This window comes from Heterodontus francisci, chromosome 10, assembly GCF_036365525.1.
Source record: "Heterodontus francisci isolate sHetFra1 chromosome 10, sHetFra1.hap1, whole genome shotgun sequence".
NCBI lineage: Eukaryota > Metazoa > Chordata > Chondrichthyes > Heterodontiformes > Heterodontidae > Heterodontus > Heterodontus francisci.
Genome location: NC_090380.1, coordinates 16,694,210 through 16,719,388, shown reverse-complemented (window position 1 = coordinate 16,719,388; position 25,179 = coordinate 16,694,210). Strand labels below are relative to the sequence as shown.

The window sequence follows — 25,179 nt, the reverse complement described above, 5'->3', positions numbered from 1 at the left end:
GGCTTTCTTGTAGGTTTAAAACAGAAGATTAACTATTTATTGAACAATATTATTCCCGAAATAGTTGCAAACGCACCCACACAGACATTCACTCGTGCACACACACACATACTTTAGCAAGATGAGGCATCTCGCTCACTTTTGGCATGTCTGTTTGGGAACTTTCCTTGTCCCTATTTAAATCTTTATATATGGTTTCTGCTAGCCATACCGCTGGTCCTTTTCATTCAACCTCTGCTGCTTTTACATCAAGTCCTTTAAATTCCTCTGACTCTATTTTGGCCTCTTTAAATTCTCCTGGCTCCATCTAGGCCCCTTTAAATTCTACTGGCTCTATTGCCTCCTGTGGGATTTTTGGGACTTCCTCAGCCCTCTGCAGCTGTGCAGAATTTTGTTTGTTCCCCTCAGTTTCTCCAGTCTCCTTGGACTGCTCTGGACCGTCTGGATACAATACTGTGCCTCCTGCCAAATCATTGCCCAGCAATAGGTCAACACCCTGCACTGGTAAACGCAGAATGACCCCAACTGTCACTACCCCGGTGACCAACTTACTCTGTAGGCAAACTTTAAAGGAACCTTCAAGCATTGCCAGTCAGCCCCTTTACCAATAATGTGGTATTTATTCTGCTTTTGGGTGGCATTTTTGTCATCTTTGCTACGACTAGTGTTGAAAACAACTGGTATCCCTGAGGATGGTTATCTCTTTGCTTGGTGCCTGGAATACAAAAGGAGTCATTTTTCCTTTTTGCAAAATGTTTTTGTTTGTGTTCTGTTCCTGGGTTATTTTGGAGCACATGCTCATTAGCTTCATAGCTATGGACACAGTCTTGACTGTAGTGCTCCCTGTTGGGTTTTTTTTGGAATACCAACAATCTGCCTTGACATGTCCAGATTTACCATACTGGAAACACATTGGGCATGCCCTTACTGGTTTATCATCTGGGTTCTTTCAAAAGTTGGAGACTGATCTGGTTTTCCTTCCCTACTCTACTTTTCTCTCTAGCCCATTTCTGCTTCATCTGCATCCCTCCTATCTCTCCCTAGCCTGTAAGAGTTATTGGACCCAAATTTATTTCTGAGTTAGGGGTCTGTGTATTAACTCAGTCATCAGCCATTTTTGCTGCTTATAACTGCTTGTAACTCTTTGCTTTTCAATATGGTTTCTTATTTTAGCTGGGATGCTATTTTTAAATTCTTCCAGCAACATCACTTCTTTCAAATTTTCATATGAGGGTTCTGGCGTGAGTGATCGTATTCAGTGATTGAAAGCCATATGTTTAATTCTTTCAAATTCAATGTAATTCTGGGTGGGTTTTTTCCTAGTGTGTCTGAATTTCTGTCACTAGGCTTTGGGTACTAACTCATATGCAGTTAGAATTAGTGTTTAAGTTTGTTCATAGTCAGAGAAACTCTCTTCTGATAAGAGAAAAAGCTTCATGAGCCCTACCCACAAACTCACCTTGTAAGAGGAGAGTCCAAAATTCTTTTGGCCATTTTAGCCTGGTAGCTATTTTCTCAAAGAAGATAAAATATGTCTCATCCTCCTCCTCATTAAATTTTGGCACTCGTCTTGAGTGTCTCAGTACATCAAACTTATGCTCCGAATTGGAGATAATGTTTGAGTGGCTGGCAGCATTTTCATCTTGCACTCATTGCCTCTCGAACTCAAACTGTTCCGCCTCTCTTTCCTCTTTTTACTACTGAAAATGCATCTCCTCCCTTTTCAACCGAATTTTAGTTAGAATTATTTTTTCAGTCTCCGATTCCATGTTTTCTTTTTCTGGTACAGGGATAAGTTTAAAATAGCAAGACTCTTCATTTCAGGTTTCTTTGTTTTTTTGTTTAAAAGTGACTTCCACCTCTGTAGCTAGGGTTTTAAAATCTTCAATGTTTTGGTGATTTATCATAGGATACGGCTCCCTGCTCTACAAACTCCTTAGCATTACAGGTGACCATGTCTTTTGTTTCTAGCGTTGTAGAGGAAAAACAGAATACAAGAAAACCTGTTTAACCTCTAAAATTGTGGAAAGTAAACAATTTTCCTCTTGTTTTCAAATATTTCACTTATCTGATGGTTTAGATGCTAGCTTCGAGCCCCTATTTATTATTACCAGGTGGTTGGTTCCCGCTGTTCACCTCCTAACTGACCACAGCAAGTGTTTTTGTTGCTCGGGTTTTAACCATTTGTGCTTTATGTGTCATATAAACACAGTGACAGGTTTTCTTGTAGGTTTAAAACTGAAGATTAACTATTTACTGAACAATATGCATTCCCGAAATGGTCTCAACTGCACCCATGTGTGTATTCAATTGTGTGTGCACACACCCACACAAGAATAGATAGACAGGGAGGAAAAGGGCAAGTGGTTTGAAATGAGGTAGGTATTTGGGGTGCACTGTAAACCTTCTTAGAGGACAGTTTCTCTTTTAAACTTGCAGGCGTGGGTTGTTTGTAGATTTTCTGGTGGTTGAGACTTCAGTTAGGAGGCAGTGGTCAATTTCAGTTCTGTGCTTCTTCTTTGGCCTCCTTATCTCGAGAGACAATGGATAAGCGCCTGGAGGTGGTCAGTGGTTTGTGAAGCAGCGCCTGGAGTGGCTATAAAGGCCAATTCTAGAGTGACAGGCTCTTCCACAGGTGCTGCAGAGAAATTTGTTTGTCGGGGCTGTTGCACAGTTGGCTCTCCCCTTGTGCCTCTGTCTTTTTTCCTGCCAACTACTAAGTCTCTTCGACTCGCCACATTTTAGCCCCGTCTTGATGGCTGCCCGCCAGCTCTGGCGAACGCTGGCAACTGACTCCCACAACTTGTGATCAATGTCACAGGATTTCATGTCGCGTTTGCAGACGTCTTTAAAGCGGAGACCTGGATGGCCGGTGGGTCTGATATCAGTGGCGAGCTCGCTGTACAATGTGTCTTTGGGGATCCTGCCATCTTCCATGCGGCTCACATGGCCAAGCCATCTCAAGCGCCGCTGACTCAGTAGTGTGTACAAGCTGGGGATGTTGGCCGCCTCGAGGACTTCTGTGTTGGAGATACGGTCCTGCCACCTGATGCCAAGTATTCTCCGGAGGCAGCGAAGATGGAATGAATTGAGACATCGCTCTTGGCTGACATACGTTGTCCAGGCCTCGCTGCCATAGAGCAAGGTACTGAGGACACAGGCCTGATACACTTGGACTTTTGTGTTCCGTGTCAGTGCGCCATTTTCCCACACTCTCTTGGCCAGTCTGGACATAGCAGTGGAAGCCTTTCCCATGCGCTTGTTGATTTCTGCATCTAGAGACAGGTTACTGGTGATAGTTGAGCCTAGGTAGGTGAACTCTTGAACCACTTCCAGAGCGTGGTCGCCAATATTGATGGATGGAGCATTTCTGACGTCCTGCCCCATGATGTTCGTTTTCTTGAGGCTGATGGTTAGGCCAAATTCATTGCAGGCAGCCGCAAACCTGTCGATGAGACTCTGCAGGCACTCTTCAGTGTGAGATGTTAAAGCAGCATCGTCAGCAAAGAGGAATTCCCTGATGAGGACTTTCCGTACTTTGGATTTCGCTCTTAGATGGGCAAGGTTGAACAACCTGCCCCCTGATCTTGTGTGGAGGAAAATTCCTTCTTCAGAGGACTTGAACGCATGTGAAAGCAGCAGGGAGAAGAAAATCCCAAAAAGTGTGGTGCGAGAATGCAGCCCTGTTTCACGTCACTCAGGATAGGAAAAGGCTCTGATGAGGAGCCACCATGTTGAATTGTGCCTTTCATATTGTCATGGAATGAGGTGATGATACTTAGTAGCTTTGGTGGGCATCCTATCTTTTCTAGTAGTCTGAAGAGACCACGTCTGCTGACAAGGTCAAAGGCTTTGGTGAGATCAATGAAAGCAATGTAGAGGGGCATCTGTTGTTCACGGCATTTCTCCTGTCGCTGACGAAGGGAGAACAGCATGTCAATGGTCGATCTCTCTGCACGAAAGCCACACTGTGCCTCAGGGTAGACGCGCTCGGCCAGCTTCTGGAGCCTGTTCAGAGCGACTCGAGCAAAGACTTTCCCCACTATGCTGAGCAGGGAGATTCCACGGTAGTTGTTGCAGTCACCTTTGTTTTTATAGAGGGTGATGATATTGGCATCGCGCATGTCCTGTGGTACTGCTCCCTCGTCCCAGCACAGGCATAGCAGTTCATGTAGTGCTGAGAGTATAGCAGGCTTGGCACTCTTGTTTATTTCAGGGGTAATGCTGTCCTTCCCAGGGGCTTTTCCGCTGGCTAGAGAATCAATGACATCACTGAGTTCCGATTTGGTTGGCTGCATGTCCAGCTCAACCATGACTGGTAGAGGCTGGGCTGCATTGAGGGCAGTCTCAGTGACAGCATTCTCCCTGGAGTACAGTTCTAGGTAGTGCTCAACCCAGCGGTCCATTTGTTTGTGTTGGTCAGTGATTATGTCCCCTGATTTAGATTTGAGGGGGGCGATCTTCTTGATGGTTGGCCCAAGAGCTCTCTTCATGCCATCATACATTCCTCTGATGTTTCCGGTGTCTGAGGCCAGCTGAATATGACTGCATAGGTGTTGCCAGTAGTCGTTTGCGCAGCGCCTGGCTGTTCTTTGTGCAGTGCTTCTGGCTGCTTTAAGTGCTGCGGATGTTAAATCGCTGGGGGCTTTCTTGTAGTTCAACAGTGCAATGCGCTTAGCGGCTATGACAGGTTCCAGCTCTTCATTATGAGATTGAAACCAGTCTGCATTTCTCTTCGCACTTTTGCCGTAGGTGGTCAAAGCTGACTCATAGATGGCGTCTCTGATGTGGGCCCACTTGGTCTCAGCATCCCCTGTGGGAGTGTTTTGAAGGGCTGTTACAAGTGAATTTAGAAATTTTTGTAACAGCTGTGATCAATTTAGGAGGCAGTGGTCAATTTCAGTTCTGCGCTACACCAAGTTAAAGTGTGGAATTTGCAGCAGGGCTCCTTTTGTTTTTTGCTGGATCTCTCTCAGCTGGACAGGCTTTTTGTGATGGTGTTGCGATCTCTCCCCTCTCTCTAACGAACTACTTTAAAAAAAGTTTAAAAATCTTTCACATTTGCCTCTGCTGGGAGATGCATGGTCCCCTCCCTGTGGTGACCAACAATAGACCAGGATGTGAATATTTCATCCCTTCTTTGTTTCAGAAAACCAATTCAAGAATGTCTCTTGATGGGTGTAATTCACACCTCTTTGGTCTTGGACTATGAGAGAGTTTGAATATACAGCCCTGTCAGCCTGACCTTAAGCAGCCATTTTTCAACAAATTGTCCAGTTTTTAAAGGAAAAGTAATGTTTTTTTTATATAACTCTTCAGTTTGGTTCTGTGCTGTGGATAAGAGACCTCGTAAACATACTGTACTAGGATTTCCAGAAGGCATTTTACACGGTGCCGCATAGTAGGAGCTCATGGTGTAGTGGGTAACATATTAGCATGGATAGAAGATTGGCTCACTGGCAGAAAACAGAGTATGCATTAATGGATCCTTTTCTGAAGTAGGATGTTACGAGTGGAGTCCCACAGGGATCTCAGCTTTTTCCAATTTATATCAATGACTTACAGGAGGAGAATGATGATATGGCAGCTAAATTTGCAGATGACACAAAGATAGGTAGGAAAGTATGCTGTGAAGAGGATATAAGGAGGTTGCAGACTGATGGAAATAGGTTGAGCGAGTGGGCAAAAATCTGGCAGATGGAGTATAAGCTGATGTGGCAGATGTGAGAAAATGTGAAGTTATTCAGTTTGGCAGGAAGAATAAAAAAAATGGAGTATTACTTAAATGGAGAACGACTGCAGAATTCTGAGGTACAGAGGGATCTAGGTGTTCTGGTGCAGGAGTCACAAAAAGTTAGTATGCAGGTACAGCAGATAATAAAGGCAGCTAATGAAACTATCCTTTATTATAAGAGAAATTGAAAATCAAAGTAACAATGTTATGCTTCGGTTATACAGGGCATTGGTGAGACCACATCTCGAACACTGTGTGTAGTTTTGGTTTCCTTATTTAAGGAAAGATGTGAATGCGTTGGAGGCAGTTCAGAGGAGGTTTACTAGATTGAAATTTGGAATGAGCAGGTTGTCTTGAGGAAAGGTTGGACAGATGGGCTTGTTTTCACTGGAGTTTAGAAGAGTGAGGGGGAGACTTGATTGAAGCTTGTAACGTCCTGAACTGTCTTGACAAGGTGGGTATGGAGATGATGTTTCCTCTTGTGGGTGAGCCCAGAACTAGGGGGCCACAGGCGTCACCCTTTTAGGACAGAGAAGATAAGTTTTTTTCTCTGAGGGCTGTGCGACTTTGGAACTCTCTGCCTCAGAAAGTGGTGGAGGCGGGGTCATTGAATATTTTTAAGTTGGAGGTAGATTCTCATTAGGCAAGGGAATAAAGGATTGTCGGGGGCAGATGGAGTGTGGAATTCGAAACACAAACAGATCAGCCAAGATCTTATCGAATGGCAGAGCAGGCTCGTGGGATCAAATGGCCTACCTCTGCTCCCAATTCACAGGTTCGTATCGCTGCACTAGTGACTTTTTATTTCAGATTTTCCAGCATCTGCAGTATTTTGCTTTTATTAGATTTTCTCTAGTGGTGCACAACTATATTTTGAGTGCCTATTTTGCTCTACTGTATGATGCTACCACATACATACATCAAAGGTTGTAATCTCTAGATTACTCCAGGGGCCACATGCTAGTGAGTATAGGAATAGGAGGATAGAGATGATGAATGGTGCAAGAGGGAGGGCTTTAGATTCCTGGAGCACGGGATCTTTTTCTGGTGAAGGCAGGACCTGCACAAGTTGGACAGGTTGTACCTGAACCGTAACAGGACTAATATCCTTGCTGGGAGGTTTGCTAGAACTGTTGGGGAGGGTTTAAAGTAATTTGGCAGGGGGATGGGATACAGAGTGAAGGTACAGTAGGGGGTGATGCACAGCCAAATATAGAAGAGAAACTAAGTCAGTCTGGAAAGCAGAGCAAATATAGACCTGTTAAGGCACAAGTGAATAATGCAAGGCTGGATTGCATCTATTTTAATGCAGGAGTCTTACTAGTAAGACAAATGAATTGAGGGTGTTGATTAACACATGGGATTATGATATTATTGCTATCAGAGATATGGTTGAGGGAAGGGCAGGACTGGCATCTCAATATTCCAGGGTATAGAATCTTCAGCATGACAGAGGGTGTAACAAGAGGAGGTGGCATTGCACTGTTGATCAAGGAGTCAACTACTGCAGTAAAGAGGGATGATATCTTAGAAAGTTCCTCAAATGAGGCCATATGGGTAGAACTTAAAAACAAAAAGGGGGCAATTACTTGGCTGAGAGTGTACTACAGGCCTCCACAGAAACAAAGAGTCACGGAGAGATAGAGGAAGATATGTAAGCAAATCTCAGAGGTGTTATAATAGTAGGGAATTTCAATTTCCCCAATGTTAACTGCGATAGCCTTAGTGTAAAAGGCGAAAATCTTAAAATGTATACAGGAAAGCTTTTTGAACCAGCACGTAGAAAGTCAGATGAGACGGGGCGGTACTGGACCTAATCCGAGGGAATGAAGCCAGACAAGTGGTAGAAGTGTCAGTGGGGAGCATTTTGGGGATAGTGACCATAACTCTAAGATTTAAGGTCATTAAGGACAAAAAGAGGGACTGGAATTAAAAGTAGAGAGTTGGGGGTGGGGTTGGGGGGGGGGGGGGGGTGGGAGGGGGGAGGCAGATTTCAATATGATAGAATAGGATCTGGCCAAAACGGACAGGGAGCAGCTACGTGCAAGAAAGTCTACGTCAGTCTAGTAGAAGTCATTCAAAAAGGAAACAGTGAGTTCAGAGTCAACATTTTTCCATAAAGGTGAAGGATAGGACCAACAGGTACAGGGAACCCTGGATGTCAAGGGATATAGAAGATTGGATCAGGAAAAAAAAAAAGAAAAAAAAAAGAGGCTTATGGCAGATTCAGAGCATTGAAAACAGCAGAGGTCCTAGAGAAGTATAGAAAATGTAGCGGCGGGTACTTAAAAAAGGTAATGAGGAGAGCGAAGAGGGGACATGAGGCGGGCAAGATAAAGGAAAATCTCAAGGTGTTTTATAAGTACATTAGGAGCAAGAGGATAACCAGGGAATGAGTAGGGCCCATTAGGGACCAAAGTGGCAATGTGTGTGGGGAGCCAGAGGATATAGGTGAGGTTTTAAATGATTACTTTTCATCTGTGTTCACTATGGAGGATGATGCAAGTGCAGAGAAAGGGAGGAAGTATTAGCTGTTTTAGTAGGCTTAAAAGTGGATAAATCCCCAGGCCCAGATGAGATGTGGCCCAGGCTGTTATGTGAGGCAAGGGAGGAGATAGCAGGAGCTCTGACACAAATTTTCAAATCCTCTCTGGCCACAGCAGAGGTACCAGAGAACTGGAGGACAGCGAATGCGGTGCCATTATTCAAGGATAGCAGGGATAAACCAGGAAATTACAGGCCGGTGATTCTAACATCAGTGGTAGGGAAATTATTGGAAAAAATTGAGGGACAGGATTAATCAAAGGATAGTCAGCACAGCTTTGTCAGGGAGAGATCATGTCTAACAAACTTGATTGTATTTTTCAAGGAAGTGACTAGATGCGTAGATGAGGGCAAAGCAGTTGATGTATTCTACATGGACTTCAGAAAGGCTTTTGATAAGGTCCCGCCAGGGAGATTGGTTAAGGTGGTAAGAGCCCATGGGATCCAGGGCAATTTGGCAAATTGGATCCAGAATTGGCTTAGTGGCAGGAAGCAGAGGGTGATGGTCGAGGGTTGTTTTTGAGAGTGGAAGCCTGTGACTAGTGGTGTACCACAGGGATAGGTGCTGGGACCCTTGCTGTTTGTAGTGTACATTAATAATTTAGATGTAAATATAGGAGGTATGATCAGTAAGTTTGCAAACACAAAAATTGGTGGTGTCGTAAATAGTGAGGAGGAAAGCCTTAGATTACAGGATGATATAGATGGGCTGGTAAAATGGACGTAGCTGTGGCAAATGAAATTTAATCCTGAGAAGTGTGAGGTGATGCATTTTGGGAGGACCAACAAGGCAAGGGAATATACAATGGATGGTAGGACCCCGAAGAAGTAGAGGGACTATGGTGTACTTGTCCATAGTGCACTGAAAGGCAGCAGTACAGGTAGATAAGATGGTTAGGAAAGAATACTCGTATTCTATGCCTCAGCTAATAAAGGCAAGACCAGGGAGGTTATGATGAAGCTGTATAAAATGCTGGTTAGGCCACAGCTGGAGTACTGTGTCCAATTCTGATCACCACACCGTAGGCAGGATGTGATTACACTGGAGAGGGTGCCGAGCAGATTCACCAGGATGTTGCCTGGGTTGGAGCATTTCAGCTATGACAAGAGACTGGATAGGCTAGGGTTGTTCTCCTTAGAGCAAAGAGAGAGGGTGGACTAATTGAGGTATACAAAATTATGAGGGGCATAGAGAAAAAAAAAAGTTTCTTCCGATCTACCCTTAGTGGAGGTGTCAATAACCAGGGGGCATAGATTTAAGGTAAGGGACAGGAGGTTTAGAGGAGATTGGAGGAAAATTGTTTTCAGCCAGTGGGTGGTTGGAATCTGGAACACTGCCTGAAGGGGTGGTAGTCAGGAACCCTCAGAATATTTATTTAGATGAACACTTGAAATGCCATAGCATACAAGGCTACAGGCCAGGTGCTGGAAAATGGGATTAGAATAGATAGGTGCTTGATGACCAGCACAGACATGACTGGCCAAAGGGCCTGTTTCTGTGCTGTATAACTCTTGTGACTATTAAGTAGGATTACACTCAATATCATACACAACATAAGATAATCAATTGGTCAAACTGACTGTCCAGTTAGTTAGCTGACTGGACCAGAATGCAAGATGATAGCAGTTCTAGAATTATTTGCAGCCATCTCTTCCAATAATTGCCTTAATTTAGGTTTTGCTTGGGTGATTTCAAAAAACCTTCAACTATGACAAAATATGAACGAACCACGATTAAGATTGTACACAGATCTGCAGCTAAGCAGAGGCATTTAAAAAAAAAAATCAAAGTTCAGCCGGACAGAGTTTAGGATCCTAATGTTTAATGCAAAATGCAATCTAAACACAATCTCAATCTTAGGCAGTTGCTGATGCTTTCTCGTGTAAGAGCATTTCTGCTTAGAACTTGTCATTCCTAGCAGTGGCATAATTCAAGGCTGATTGCCAGAGGATTGGGTTCAAGTGCATTTAACTTGGTGACTTTGGTGATGCCACTCATTATGGTAGTGAGTGAAGTGAAAGACAGACATTGTTCTAATGGGTTGGTAATAGCAATTGTAATGTGACACAAACCCAAGGTCAGAGTAGTTTGTAGGAATTGGTTACCCTGATAAACAGATGAAGCTTTGATACAAACATGTTGAAGTAGTTTTATTTTATTGCACTACTTATACACAAGCAAAATTGATTTTTGAAAATACAAGTGCAAAAAGATTATACAAAAAAAAACAACTTGTGCCCAAAAAGTGACTACAAGTACAAATACTAGGGTCTCAATTTATAACAGAAAGGGGCTTGTTCACAATATACAATAAACTACAATTTTAAAAATTGCATTAATCTCTGCTAAATGTGGTTCGAAGACAAACATTAATCTTGGAATGGGAGAATATTTAATCTAAGATACTCTTCCCCTTTCCCCACCCACGCTATTGTGTCAACAAGCCTCTGAGGATATAACTGGCCAAGTGCAAGTATAATGTGCAACTCTGGGCAGCTATCTATTCAACTATTTAGGGTTGAACAGTGTTAAGCCCTCATCTTATCTAAATAGACATTTTTTTTTAAATTTTTTTTTTTTTTAAATAAAAGTCAACAGCTAATGGTCTGGAATGTTGAGTCCAGGCCATTTTAGTGACCCTTTCATTATTCTGCTGAGGCCAGCAACAAGCTTAATATGAATATGGACTGAACCTGAAATTTAATTGGTTTGTTTGGCTGAGTATTGTATGAAGAGTGCATTTACCACTCTCCCCACCACCCCCTATGCAAGGAATCAGGATCTTTTATTAAATTATTCAATACTATTATTCTAAATTTCTAGCAGGAAATGTTTCTCCCCCCCCCAACTTTTCTTCACTTCCTCCCAAGACAATTGCAATGTCTGCCTGGCTCAGCACTACCAGATGACATTTACCCCTACATCATCATGGGAACTATATTACATAACCCCACCAGGACATTAGTTCTGAATGGCCCTGTAATAGTTCCTACTTTTTTTTTTTTTTTAATTCTTTCTCCCATTTTGTTTCTCAATTTGAGGTTGGGATAATATGGATCGGTGTCTTAAATTTCAAGTGCTATTTATCACGACTTCTTCAGTTCCCCTCCCGACAAAATAAATGGTGTATAAAAGCAAGACAGGAAATGTGAAGACATTATCCACTTTATGGCACCATGTAAAACACACTGGCAGCACTACCACCCGAGTGCAACCAACATTACAGCCAAATATCGTGGATAAATAAAAGGTACTGCAAAGTCTTTTACACAACTCCACATCAGGTATCCCAGCTTGGTTGCTCAAGATTATAAATGGGTTCACCAATCCACAGACAACTGCTGTTATAGTGAGTTGCCCAAACTCTTGGATGCTGGTCCAAGTGCAGGAATGCCATTGAGGGGGGAGTGGGGGGAAAAAGAGGGGGCTGGGAACATTTAATTACGGGCTTCCATTTTGCACTGTAAACAGCACCCAGGACTGAAAAAAAAAACTGGCAATCCTTACTAGAATAGCAGGTACAGACTAGGTATCACATCCAAGACAACTTTTGTGGCAAGAATACCTAATGCTTACATGGTTTCTGGACAAGCACAAGCAAAAGATAACATACTCCTATACTGGTGCAGACATTTTAAAAAGGGCTGCTGGATGTATGGAAGTTGCTTTGCAAGTCACACAATGGAATGAATGAGAGAACAGGATACACTGACTGAAATGATGGTTGGATTCAGTATCAGTTATGGAGGAGCCACTGGAGATTTAATTTTACACCAAGAAAATAAAACAGGCTGTCCAGCTTTATTGGTGATAAAATTTACCTCCATGCATTGACTTTGGAATTAGTTACAGTCAGTACTGATACCACGTGCTGGTATCAAATTGTCTACTACTGCGAACTCAACTATGGGGAAGATCAGTTTCCAAAAGTGGTTGAGTTCTATACATTAGAAAATATGTTGCAAAAATCAGGCCATGTTTTGAAGAAATCATGCTCAAAATATGGCCAAAGGCTGTAAGGGAAATGTACACAAAATTCCAAAAGTTTGAGATATAATGAAGTTCAGTACAGTAATTATACCCAATAATAATGCAATTAAGTTTTGCAAACTAATTGTGAATGGAGGGAGAGAAACCTGCACTATGGTAGTGGAGCCATCATGTAGTATTCTGGTAAAGATGAGACAAGAGTCATTGAGTCACAGCCGATGCAAGTATAGGTTACAACACAATGACATCATACAAAAATGTTATCTAGTTTGCATCAAACACTGATGAACCAAATTCTTGCCCATATAAAAGACAATCCCTTGAAATCATGCTGTGGGAATATTAAATTTACAAACATTTAATAAGCTCAAATAAAATTCCTCTATTCTGCCATTTTAATGGAGGAACAAACCCATTTTAAATAGAACATCCCCATTAAAATGGTAGATAAAGCAATTTCACAAATATTTGTAGTTAAAATTTACAAAGCATAATTTCAAGATTGCTTTATTTAAAAACAAAGTTATACTTGGGAGTTGAAGGGACAAACATTTTACATTGAAACTTCCTCAGAATGATGTTCCTTTTTTAAAAAATCCCCAACTTAAGTGGTTGGTAAATTTTTTTTTCTTCTTTTAACCACAACAAAAAGACAGTTGCCCTTTAACTGCAAAAAATACAAATCTAAAACGCTTCAGTCAGGCCAAAGCAATTGTCAAATCCAATAGCTCTGACACACGTTAATGTGTCTGCAGAATTTCAGTGGACAACAAGGACATCATATGGTTACAGAATATTTACAAAATGCAGTTATGCTGCATTTATATTAGGTTTCCTTAAAATACATTTAAATGTCTTTAAAAAAGTTTGAGTTTATACTTTTTTTTCCATATAAATAAGTGAAAGAAACCTAGACACTTGCAAGTGCAGGGTTTGAAATAGCTTTCACTATTTCAATACCCTAAACTGGAAGATAACACATTCAATGGCAATTTTGTCAAGTGGAGTACAAACTTGACTAGTGTAGCTTTTCCTTTTAATCAATATTTTCTAACAAAAAAAGGTAGATTGTGCTTTTTTTGGAGCACATGACCAGTTTAAGGGGGAGGTATGAAGGGTTTGTTTGAACTTTCTCATTTCCATTAAATATTCCAAAACTACTCAGAAAATAAATTTTGTAAAAGAACCATGCCTTATACCTCACTCTCAAAGTTAGATCAACAGCTGAGCAATGGAGAGACTCTACATGTTAGATTGTTCTGTGCTAAGTGCTCTAATGATGCCTATGGCATTAACTGGTGCCAAAGTAACACCTTCACTTCTCAATCCTGACAATCTACTAGTGGCAGCCCAGGACCTCCATACTGGAGAGAATAGGTACAACATTAACGCAGCAGGGAGAAGAGCCAACCATGTTGGCAACATTTTTAGCATCCAGTAATTTTAGGGACATCTGAGCAGTGATAAATTGACTCATACTTCACTTTAATAAAATATAGAAATGTTTTGTTGAGAGGACAAATTAATGGTTTTTTAAACTTTCCACTGCTAGGTTTGGAAATTATTCACGTTTCCTCATCAAAAAAATGAGGTGTGCAAAAGCAGGGTGGAATACCTAAATTGGAATTTACATAAATACTTAGCTGCTTCACACCACTGCATAAAATACTTTATTACAACATGCATTTTTTTTTTAAATGAAGGTCCTAAAGCTTCTACACAAAGTAAAGAAAAAATAAAACCTCGCATTAAGTCCTAACTTCACAAAAGTTAGAAGGGTAAATTCCTCAGACTTTGGAAAAATCTTCATGGTTATTGCTAATTACATTTAATTTTCATTTCACAACAAAATAACCTTCCCCTAGTACTGAAAAACTAAATACTTGTCGTAGGGAATGTTCCCCATGGTAACATTGTGAAGCTACACCACCTGAGAAGTTTTGCGTTCATTGCTAGACAGTTCAAAAAAAGGCGGCGTTCCAGACGTCGTTACATTGTTCAATTTTTAAAAAAACATGGAAGCTGGCATCACATTGTTGCTTTTTAAAACTGAAATCTGCTCACTGAGGATTTCCACCTTGATACCTAGCCTGTTAAGAGTGTTGCTTAGTCTGTTGGCTGCTGGAAAGCCAGGAGCAGCTCCTTCCGTGCATGAATCCTTGCACACTTTGGACACTGTTCAGTTTTGAAGCACTTTTTATGAAAGCACGCTTTGCATACTGGCGTTTGGAATGAAAAAAAAGTTAGTTGATTTGTCAATTAAGAAGTACAAATATTCACAAGGATATGTAAATATTCCTTATTAAAATATAGAGGGGATTGGGGAAGAGAAAATGGATGAGATTGCTCCAAATTGTATGTACATTACAGCAAGAATATCATGCATCTTTAATGTAGAAATGACAAATTGCTTTACAGAGGAGCCTTTCAAAAAAAATGCTTGCACAGCCAAAGAAGGTGGTGACCAAAAGCTTAAACAAAAAAAAAGTTAGTTTCAAGGATGGACTGGAGGTAAGAGAATTGGAAAAGTTTTGGAGGAATACGGTGAACAGTTAAAGAAATCTAAGGCTGGTATTTAATCAGCTAAAAAAGTTAATGGAAAAGAGAATAGACAACAGTGGTAGGAATGGGAAAGTTTCCGTTATCTGAAGATTCAGAGGACCAAATACTTTAGCACCATTGAAAAATGCTCAACGGCAGGTTAGAAAAGGGATTTTCAGGGTCAGAATAAACTACCTGAAGTATGAGCAAAAGTTTTTGGTGTTACTCGTGCCTTACATCAACATGGAAGCACTGATATCTGTAATACACTCCCAACTTGAATACAAGTCAGAGGAATTCATAATGAAATGGTACAGTGCACTGGTCAGACCACACCCTGAATACTGTATTCAGTTCTGGTTGAGACTTTCAAGCACTGGAGGCAGTACAGAGAAGAGCCAAAAGGCTGATCAGATTTATTTGAAAGGATCGGAAAGAGAGACAGCCTTATACAAGATAGCGTGTGGAAAAGGTCAATCCAAATCACTATTTCACAGTGAAAGTAGGACAAAGGGACAGATTTCAACTAATAAAATTAGGTTCTTTTTTATGCAGAGAGCAATCAACGCTTGGAGTGGACTTCTGGGCAGAGTGTTGGAAGGAAAAAAATCCCTGGTATCATTCAGAATATGTTCAATGCAGCAATGACTGGGGGTGGGGCAGAGAGAAACACAGGTGCACAGACAGACATTTTCTCAGTAATGAATGGTGTTCAGCGATTAAGCTACCTTATGCACATTGTAGGTGCTTCATTTTGCTAATTATATTTATGTATGATATTGAATACAGCAAGCTGATTTAAATCAAAAATGTCATGCATGATGGATTTAAATACATTTGCAAAGTTGGAGTAGCAAGACGACACTCTATGGTAAAACATCTAGCCTGTGCGCACATTTTCAGGAGGGGGGTTGCAGTGCTAAGTTTATGCAATATCACTAATCATGTCTAGTGCTTCTGAATTTATTCATTTTGATAAATTCTTCAATTACAAGTTTAACAAAAACTTAGCTATCCCTTGACTAGCACAGCAAGTCTGCACTGCAGAGTCTTTGAAGAATGTCATGCCAGGGATAAAATCTGTTCTTAAACAGTGCAAGGTTGGTCATTCCCCTGCATACTTATGGTTTGGGTAGCATGTTCTCCCTTCACCTCCAGGTATTGGATTGAATTCTTTCCTCCTCCAATTACTGGTCTCATCTCAGCCAGCTGAGAAAGTATTTTTATATATAAAAAAATTGGTGTAAAGCTGCAAATCGGAAGCATGAACACAGTGGAAATACATAGGTCAGACAGCATGTACAAGATGGAAAACTAGTTAATGTTTCAAATATGTGCCCTTGAACAAGATGAATACTCAGTGTTGACTTGTCTTTTCTCCTTACAGATATAAAGAGATGTGTTAGCAGCATTTTCTTTGATGAAAAAGGTTCTGTGGTTGGCCATGGTCAATCCAGCACAAGGTAAATTAGAACCCATTTGATTGGTATAGGAAATGGAATCATGGAGTATGTTACAATGGAGGATAAACAGAAATGGAGACTCAAGAGGTTGGGATTAACTTGCATGACTGGGGAAGATTAGATGAAGTTTTCTTAAGGACTGGGCATTGTATACAGAAGTATTTTATATTGATGTGAGGTGCCCAGAAAAACAGCCACTTGAAATAGTACTCACCACAACATTGTTTGCATTGGTCTATCTGAAAGGGGAAGAGAATATCTCTATTCCTGCAAAATTCACAGATAAAGCCCTTGGCCATACACAACTACAGGGAAAAAAAAAAAAACACATTTAAAAGCATGCAGCATCTTCACATTAACAAACGTTCAATCCAATCCATCTACGTATGAACTTAAACCACCGATTGATAGATTGCAATGGGATTCTAAACCTTAAAAATGGCAACATTAAAAAAAAAAGATGGTTGCTGAATTTCTACAGCACAACAGTAGCAGTTAAGCACTGGTACTAGACTCCATGAGGATTCAATAAATCATTTCCTGTCCACTCAAAGCCTGAGCATTTCTCCCTCAATATTTAAGACTAAGACTATATTTTGTAGCTGATGTGGATGAGGAAGGAGAAGGGGAATAAAGAAGTTTATGAAGAATAAATTCAGTGGTACAGTTGAAGAATCATGAGCACTGGAGGGATGGGCAAAATTATTCAAGACTTTCCGGTGTCAGGACCAAGGCTGGAGGAGTGCACTGTCTTTTCCAGTTCCACTTCTCCACAGGTCGCATCTATTTAAATATTTACCCTGTTACCAATACAGCCAATCATACTTTAAAAAAAAAAAAAATCCTAGAACACCAACCAGGTTTCTTTAATAAAGAAAATCAGATTATAAAACAAGACTTAACCAGTAATGAAGCAAAGCATTAACTCACCAAATAAAATATGAAAGTTCCCTTTTAAAAATTCCCCAACTACACAGGGGAAAAATACAGAAATTCACTCTGCAGAAGTCTGTTGCAAAACCACCCCCTCCCAAAAAAAAAAACCAGTGGCGAAATATTTTATAAAAAAAAATAGATATGAAGGTCAGTTTTCTTTGGTCTAGCATCCAGAGATACGTCACTTGGTTTGTTTCAGAAGCTGTCCAGAATTATTCTAGGAGGCTTTCTAGGAGAAATGTGGCAAAGGTTTTTTTGCCAGCATATACTTGAATCACAGGAGCTTTATGATAACAGGAGGGGGGTTTCAGTGCTAAGTTTATGCCCCCCCCCCCCAACAGGCCATGCCACTTCCCTCTTCTCGGTCACTCGTTCCAACGTTCAATCGTTCCTCACCGCTCCGCCCGAAGCAGCGGGGTGGGGTGATGGGGCAATGTAGGAGCGAGTGGCCGAGAGGAGGGAAGGGTGTGGCCCACAGCCTAGAGCTAGTGTCTGGAGGGATGAGAGGGGGCGGGAAGAGGGGTGTGAGCCACCGGAGAGCAGCACCGATGAGACTTTAAACAGCGCAATGTTCTAAGAGTATCAAACATGTCCATTGTGTGCTGCCATGGGTTGAAGTTGTTTTTCTGTGATAAATTGAGCAGCAGTTTTTCATCCTGGCAGCTGCCCAAATGTCACAGACAATGACGTTCCAGTGGAATGGCTGCATTTGCGCATGTGCTAGTACAGTGCCAACTAGTGGTTGTGTCAGCAAACAGCCCAAAAAAAACACATCCATAGAATCTTCAGTTTTAAGACAAGTTCTCAAAAAAATTTAAAATAGAAGCACTTTTGTACCACTGGTCTGTATTGCACTCTACAAAAAAGAACATCTCCCAGATTGAAAAAGTTGCTATTTTCAATTAAATAGGAATAAATAGGTCAAGCACCATCCTGTCTGAATATTCTGATGGTTCAAAGAGTTTGAGATAGCAGATGGGAACCTTCAGTTACCATTTTAGACTCCATTTAAGTAGTGCAGAATCTTCAATGAGCCAAAATGAATATGAAGTGCTTAGACATTCTTTTTCATGAAGAATGCTGTACAAGTCCAAATTGTGGTATGCATTTTCCCGAGCCAAAGCTCGAGTTCCTATCTGAAAAGGACAAGCAACTTGCATTTATACACCTTCCACGACCTCCGGATATCCTAATGCACTTCACAGCCAACAAATTATGTTTGAAGTGCAGTCACCATTTTGTAGGCAACCACAGCAATTTGTGCACTGTAAGGTAGCAATGGGAAGTGACCAGATAATCTGTTTTAGTTATGATGGTTGAAAGAGGAATATCCAGGAGAATTCTCCCACTGTTTAAAATAGTGCCACAGGATGCTCATCTAAAGAGTTTTAATTTAACCCTCATCTGAAAGACAGTACCCCACAATGGTGCAGGATAGTTACAGCACTGCACTGTAGTGTCAGCCTAGATGGTGTTCAGGTTGGGTGGAGTTTGAACTCATGACCTTCAGAGACAGAGTGATATCTCCTAGGCAAGGGGTGGACAGTCAGAATAAAAATATCAGCTTTTCAGAAAAAGACTTCATCTGGTTTTACCTCACAATTTTCCACATGAGCAAGGACATTTTTCAGAGTATCTTTCAGGCCCGGAACCAGCAGGCCTTGTTTCACCATCATCAGATCATTTAGTGAGTAAAGGTGCAGCTCCTCAGTTAGATGGGATTGTATCTGCCAGAACTCTATCATTGCTCTGTCAAAATTTAATCAGAGACAGATCAAGGTCAGAAATGTACATCAAAGGCAGCTTTTTAAAATTAGCAACAGCAAGTCATTCTGACAATGGTGGAGGCCTAGCATGTCTGGAAGATAAACCATTGCATAGTACTACCTGTTCATTTGAAGATGATTTTAAAATGGCACATGTATTTTCAGCAGAGCCTTTTGCAAATATTATGCTTGAATTTACATTGCTAGCATTCTAGATTTACTGCACTTTGAAAACCATTGCTTCATGAACAGGTCTGCTCTGACTTGGAAAAGAGACAAAATATGAAGAAATAAAAAAAAGGAAAAGGGAAACAGGAATGCATTATGTTGTTGGATGAGAGTGGCAAGCACCTGTGAAACTATACTTAGTAAGGAGTTGATGGCTTCAGGTGAAATGAAAAAAAAATTGGTGAAAATATATGAGGGTTCAACTACCCAGACTAGCAAGGATGAACTTGGAAGATTCAGAAAGAAATAGCTCAAAATTCACCCAACTTGGAACATGATTGAGATTACTGCTGAGGTGGGGATACCCAAACTTACACAATGTAGGGTCAGTAAAACATTGCAGCATGGATTCTTGCAATATGATGCAAAACAGTCATCTGCCTTCCTGAAACTTAATGAAGATCCTATTTTGTGCAATAGTTTTGAATTGACCAAAAAAAAAAAACCTTATTGCAACATCTGTTACTGTGAGAGTGAGCACACTACATTTGACGATCACTTGTTTAGTGGATTATATTGCCTGGAGTGCATCAGCAAACCTCTATACATCAACAGTTGCCAAGTTTGCAGTGCATTGCAGGAATTAAATGGCTGCTGAGTATGATAGTGTCCAATAATCCATACAGATAGCCAATAAACTGAAGGAGCCTGATGTGTTTCCCTTTAAGATCACTTCCTGCAAATTGCTACATGTGCAGTCCAACTCATTCTAACTAGTGATTTGGTGGTGGGGGCAGGGGGAAGAACGGAGACAGACGCATTCTTTCAAAATTACCAAATGTCTCAGTGCTTTAGTGTCAAGCAAGTACTTTTTGAAATGTTGTCACTGTAAAAAAGGCAGCCAGCTTACACACAGCAGACTCCCACAAACAAACAGTTATGTGATCAAATAATCTGTTTCTGTGATGTTGAGGGATAAATATTGGCTAGAACACCAGGGGTAACACTCCTGTTCTACAAAAAAAAAGTGCTATGGGATCTTTGACATCCAGCTGAGCAGACAGGGCTTCTGTTTAGTATCTATCCACTGGAGTGTCAGATTGGATTTTGTGCTCAAGTCCTAGAGTGGGACTTGAACCCACATCTTTCTGACTTAGAGGCAAGTGTGCTACAAACTTAGCCACTACTGACATGTATAAATAGGCAAATAATTAAGTGAACTCTACCCACGCAGCTACACTATTTTACAGGGGTGGGTAGGTACCTTTCAGCCAATCTGCAGGTTCTTAGCAGCTTCTTGATGCGAATCAACTGTTCTTGAATTTCCTGATGGAAAAAAAAAGTATTACTGCATTGCCACCTACCGATATGAATTAGTACCTACAACAAAAAAAAAAAAAAATGGATACAGCAATAAACATTCAAGAGCTAGCTTGTTAGTTTTTCAGGAAACTTTATGGCCTTGTTAAAGCTAACCAAGTGCACAGTTACACATTGTGAGCAGTTTATGGTTATATTATTACTAACAGACAGGCCAGAAATTTATGTGGCCCCCAAGGCAGGGGGTTACCGAGCGTCTCGATGGGTGGTGGGATGGAGGAGGGAGGTGGTGGTGGGGGGGGGGGGGGGGGGGGGGGGGGGAGACAAAAAAAAAAAAAAAAAAAAAAAAAGGAGGACGGAGGGCCCGTCTCCTTCCTGTCACCAAGCAATCTTAGAGGCCAGGATAGGCGGACGACAGCCTTCCCGCCCAGAGGCCAACTGAGGCCCTTAAAGTGGCCTATTGACAGCCAGTTAAGGGCCTCTTCCCGCTGCCCTTGGGATCTTTCCAGTGGCAGGGAGGGGGGACCTCTACCACGTGGGGAGGTTGCATTATAAAACAAGGCACCCTCCATATGGGAAATTTGTGGCCCACAGAGGACCCCCACTGGGAACCACTTTACCCCCCAGGATCTTCCCCCACCACCCCTCCTCTCTCTTTCCCCCCCCCCCCCCCCCCCCAAAGACTGCACGACCATGTCCCCTAGCACCCCCTCCTCACTTAGCAGAGATCTGAGGTTCCAGCACTGGGCCTGGGCCTGAGGCCTCTGCAGTACCGGCAATGGCCACTGCTAGCGGTGGCACTGCAGGTCTTGGAGGCAGAATCCTCGTCTTTAAAAAAAGTACGGGGGTCCTGGCTCCTGAAACTTAAAGTAAAAGACCTGAGGATCGCTTCAAGGGGGTGCGAAAAGTCCAAGGCGGGGTTCCCCCCCACCTTTTCTGCATGGCATTGGGAGCCCCAGCTCCAGCACAAAATTCAGCCCGCACGGTGTACAAAAGGTCAACACGGTTAGAGCGCACTAGAACTTCAGCAGTATTGCCATCACTTAGTAGGACAAGGAACAGCAGATACATGGGAACATTGCCAAGTCATGCACCACCCCAACTTGGAAATATATCACCGTTCCTTTATCGCTGCTGAGAGAAAACTTGAATTCCCCAACAGCATCAAGTACCTTCACCACACAGACTGCAGTAATTCAAGATGATAACTCATTAAACCACCTTCAGGGGCAACTTAAGATGGCCATAAATGCCAACCTTGCCAGTTATACCCATATTCCAGAATAGAAGTTAAACAGACAAGAGTTCCTATTCCTTTATTAACACCCATTTCTAACTTAGAGATTCTAGTCATTCAACCTCTACCACACAAGCACAGATAGCCACACATATACCTTGGCTTTTTTCAGTTCCTTTACTTTGCTGTAAAGAGATTTGTTGATGTAGAATATGTTGAATAGTGGATCATGCCATATACTTTCCAACAGCTGTTTGGAGAAATGGCAGACAGGACGTTTACCAAAATCCCACTTCATTAGGATTCGGCCAGGGATTGGGGATTCCTCATTGTGGTGACAGCACTCACAGAAGTACTTCCCCAAATACTCACAGTAACGGAGCTTTTTGATGTATTCTGCAGAGGGAAGAGAAATATTTCAGAATGGAACACTTTGAATATTTGTTGAATTCCAATGCATAAATCTTCTACTGCATGAAAAAACTGCTGCAGGTATATTGTCCAAAGTGGGACAATAATGTTTAGTAACAGCTGCACTGCAAGCAGAGAACCAAGATGATACTGCCTTACAAGAAGTGAAGCAGCAGGACACGGACAGGAAAATAAGACCATCTGCTGATTGCAGCATGTCGCGCCATTCTGGTCTCAAACATTGCTGCAATGCCAAAATTAGTGGAGTTACACTGTAGGTCTCAGATGGAGTCATGCAAAACCCCCATGTTGTAGCACAGGACCTCCACTACAACTAGGACATTAAAGAGACAACAGGCCCACAGATACCAAATATGGTCAGACCTGTGGCCTGTTAAATATTTTCAAGAAACAATATTTCTAAGTGCTCCAAAGATATATTTGCACAAACAAATTACTGAAAAGACACTGACCAATCTCTGGATTACTCCTGGTATCACATGCATAGGCAGATAGAAATAAAGAGGATAGAACAGATGAATGTGTAGCTAGACAAATGGTGCAGGAGGGAGGGCTTTAGATTCCTGTGACATTAGGGCTTCTACAGGCTGCACCTGAACAGAGCCGGGAACAAGGTCTAAATTAGGTTTAGAGAGCATATGTGTGCACAGTGTTAAATAAGATTGGTGAGCTGCAGGCACACAGATATCTAAGTGGCAACATGACATCATGGGGATAACAGACCTGACACAAAAAGGAGCAGGACTAGTTACCTAATATGCCTGGATACAGTGTTCAGCAAAGATAGGAAAGAAAAGAAAGGAGAGGTGACAGTATTAAGGAGGTTACAGTGCTCGAGCAAAAACTGATGTCCTGGAGGGGTCAAGGACAGTAATCTTTGGTTGGAGCTAAGAAAAAAAAAAAAGAGGTACCATTACACAACTGGGTATATTCTATAGGCCTCCAACTAGTGGGAAAGAGATCTAGGAACAAATTGCAAAGCAATTAGAGAGGTACAAAAACTATAGAGTAGTGTTAATGGGGAGACTTCAATTATAGACTGGGATAGTAATAATGTAAAGGGCAAAGCAAGGGGTGGGGGAAGAGAAGGGAAGAATTTCTGAAGTGTGTTCAGGAAATTTTTTTTTTATCAGTATGAACCAGAAACAGAGGAAGGAGGCATTGCTGGATCTGGTTCTAGGTCAAACACATCAAGTGTCAATAGCAGAACATTTAGCAGGTAGTGATCACAGTATCATAGGTTTAGATTAGCTATAGAAAAAAAAAAAGCAATCTAGAGTAAAAATACTTAATTGGAGGAGGGCCAATTTCAGTAGGACAAGAATAGATCTGGCCCAGATAAATTGAAATCAAAGATTGGCAGGCAAAATTCGAAGAACAATACACTGCCTTGAAAGGAGAAGATAGGAAAGTATTTTGACTGTACCCAAACTATGAGGGGGAAAAACCCCCCCAAAAAGCCAGAGCTCCTTGGATGATGAAAGAGATGAAAGAAGAGAGAAAGATGAAGCAGAATAAGGGTGCATATGACAGATGTCAGGTTGATGATGCAAGTAGAAACCAGGTTGAATATATAAAGTAGAGGAGGGGAAAGTAGAAAAAAAAAAAAGGGGGTTCCGGTCAGGTAGCAGGCCTTTAACTGAGACTTTAGGTGTGCAGGGCACAATTTCAAAATTTGCAGATGACACAAAACTTGAAAATATTATGAACTATGTGGAGGATAGTGTAGAACGTTAAAAGGACAGACAGGCTGGTGAAATGGGTGGGCACATGACAGATGAAATTTAGTGCAGAGTAGTGTGAACTGAATCCTTTTGACAGGAAGAACAAGGACAGACAATATAAAATAAAGGGTACAATTCTAAATGGATGCAGCAGCAGAGGGAACGGGGGCTATATATGCACAAATCATTGAAGGTGGCAAGGCAGGTTGACAAAGCAGTTAAAGCATACAGGATCCTGGGCTTTAAATGTAGAGGCAGCGTACTTTTTAATTCATTCGTGCGATGTGGGTGTCACTGGCTAGACCACATTTATTGCTCATCCTTAATTGCCCTCGAGAAGGTGGTGGTGAGCTGCCTTGAACTGCTGCAGTCCATGTGGGGTAGGTACACCCAGTGCTTTTAAGAAGGGAGCTCCAGGATTTTGACCCAGCACCGAAGTTATGGTGAATCTTCATAAAATACTGGTTTGACTTCAACTAGAATATTGTGTCCAATTCTGGGCACCACATTTTCAGAAGCACTTGAAGGCATTGGAGAGGGCTCGTAAAGATTTACGAGAATGGTTTCAGTTACGAGGATAGACTGGAGAAGTTGAGGCTACTCTCTAGAGAAAAAGGAAATTGACAAGATTCAATAGAGATGTTCAAAATCGTGAGGGGTCTAGACAGAGTAGTGAGGGAAATGGTTCAGTGGCAGCCAGTTTTAAAAAGGTGATTGGCAAAAGGAACCAAAAAAGGTGATAAAGTTTTTTTTTTAAAAAAAATATTAAACACAGCAAGTGGTTAGGATTAGGATTTGGAATGCACAGCTTAAGAGCATGGTGGAGGCAGATTCAAATCACGATTTTCAAAAGGGTATTGGATAATTGTCTGAAGAGAAAATTTGTAGAGCTACAGGAGAAAAAGGTGAGGAGTGGGACTAGCCAAGATGCTGTTGCAAAGAGCCAGCACAGACACAACAGGACAAATACCCTCCCTCTGTGCTGTAACCATTCGACAATTCTACTAAGTTGTTAACTCCTGATAACTACTAGCTACTATAAGCTTGCTTTCCCTTTTTCCTCCAGAAGGTGGTGATGTGTACACTGGTACACATTCACAGCCACCGACTGCATTCTACCTTCTCCAAAAGGCGCTCTCAGATACAAGCTTGATCAAAGAACAGCAACAGGATATTTACTGATAAAGGGCATCACAGTTGAGCATCACCAGATCTGCACATGCATACAGCCAGCAAGTTTTCCTGGCCGATTTTCCTCCTTTTAATTTGGTTTGAATGGCTCAGTTCCACAACTTGCAGTACAATTACTTGAATTATCAGAAG

The 25,179-nt window shown here is 41.6% G+C and overlaps 2 protein-coding genes across 5 annotated transcripts in view; one reads left to right on the top strand and one right to left on the bottom strand.

Moving 5' to 3' along the window:
• Positions 1-22,155, top strand: part of LOC137374312 (leucine-rich repeat-containing protein 63-like) — a 126,136-nt gene extending 103,981 nt beyond the window's left edge. Inside the window, exon 10 of the mRNA XM_068040168.1 lies at positions 22,103-22,155. Coding sequence (XP_067896269.1) covers positions 22,103-22,148 — 46 coding nt within the window. The 3' untranslated portion in view covers positions 22,149-22,155. The remainder of the gene's footprint in view (positions 1-22,102) is intronic.
• The window catches only part of LOC137374310 (protein associated with UVRAG as autophagy enhancer-like), a 78,235-nt gene continuing 63,500 nt past the window's right edge, over positions 10,445-25,179 (bottom strand). For 3 of the 4 annotated variants that reach the window (XM_068040159.1, XM_068040160.1, XM_068040161.1), the window contains 5 exons: positions 21,858-22,096; positions 20,408-20,469; positions 18,805-18,958; positions 16,488-16,578; positions 10,445-14,488 (listed from right to left, as the gene is read on the bottom strand). In XM_068040159.1, coding sequence (XP_067896260.1) covers positions 14,376-14,488; positions 16,488-16,578; positions 18,805-18,958; positions 20,408-20,469; positions 21,858-22,096 — 659 coding nt within the window. In that variant the 3' untranslated portion in view covers positions 10,445-14,375. The remainder of the gene's footprint in view (positions 14,489-16,487; positions 16,579-18,804; positions 18,959-20,407; positions 20,470-21,857; positions 22,097-25,179) is intronic. The other variant, XM_068040162.1, reaches the window with a different exon arrangement.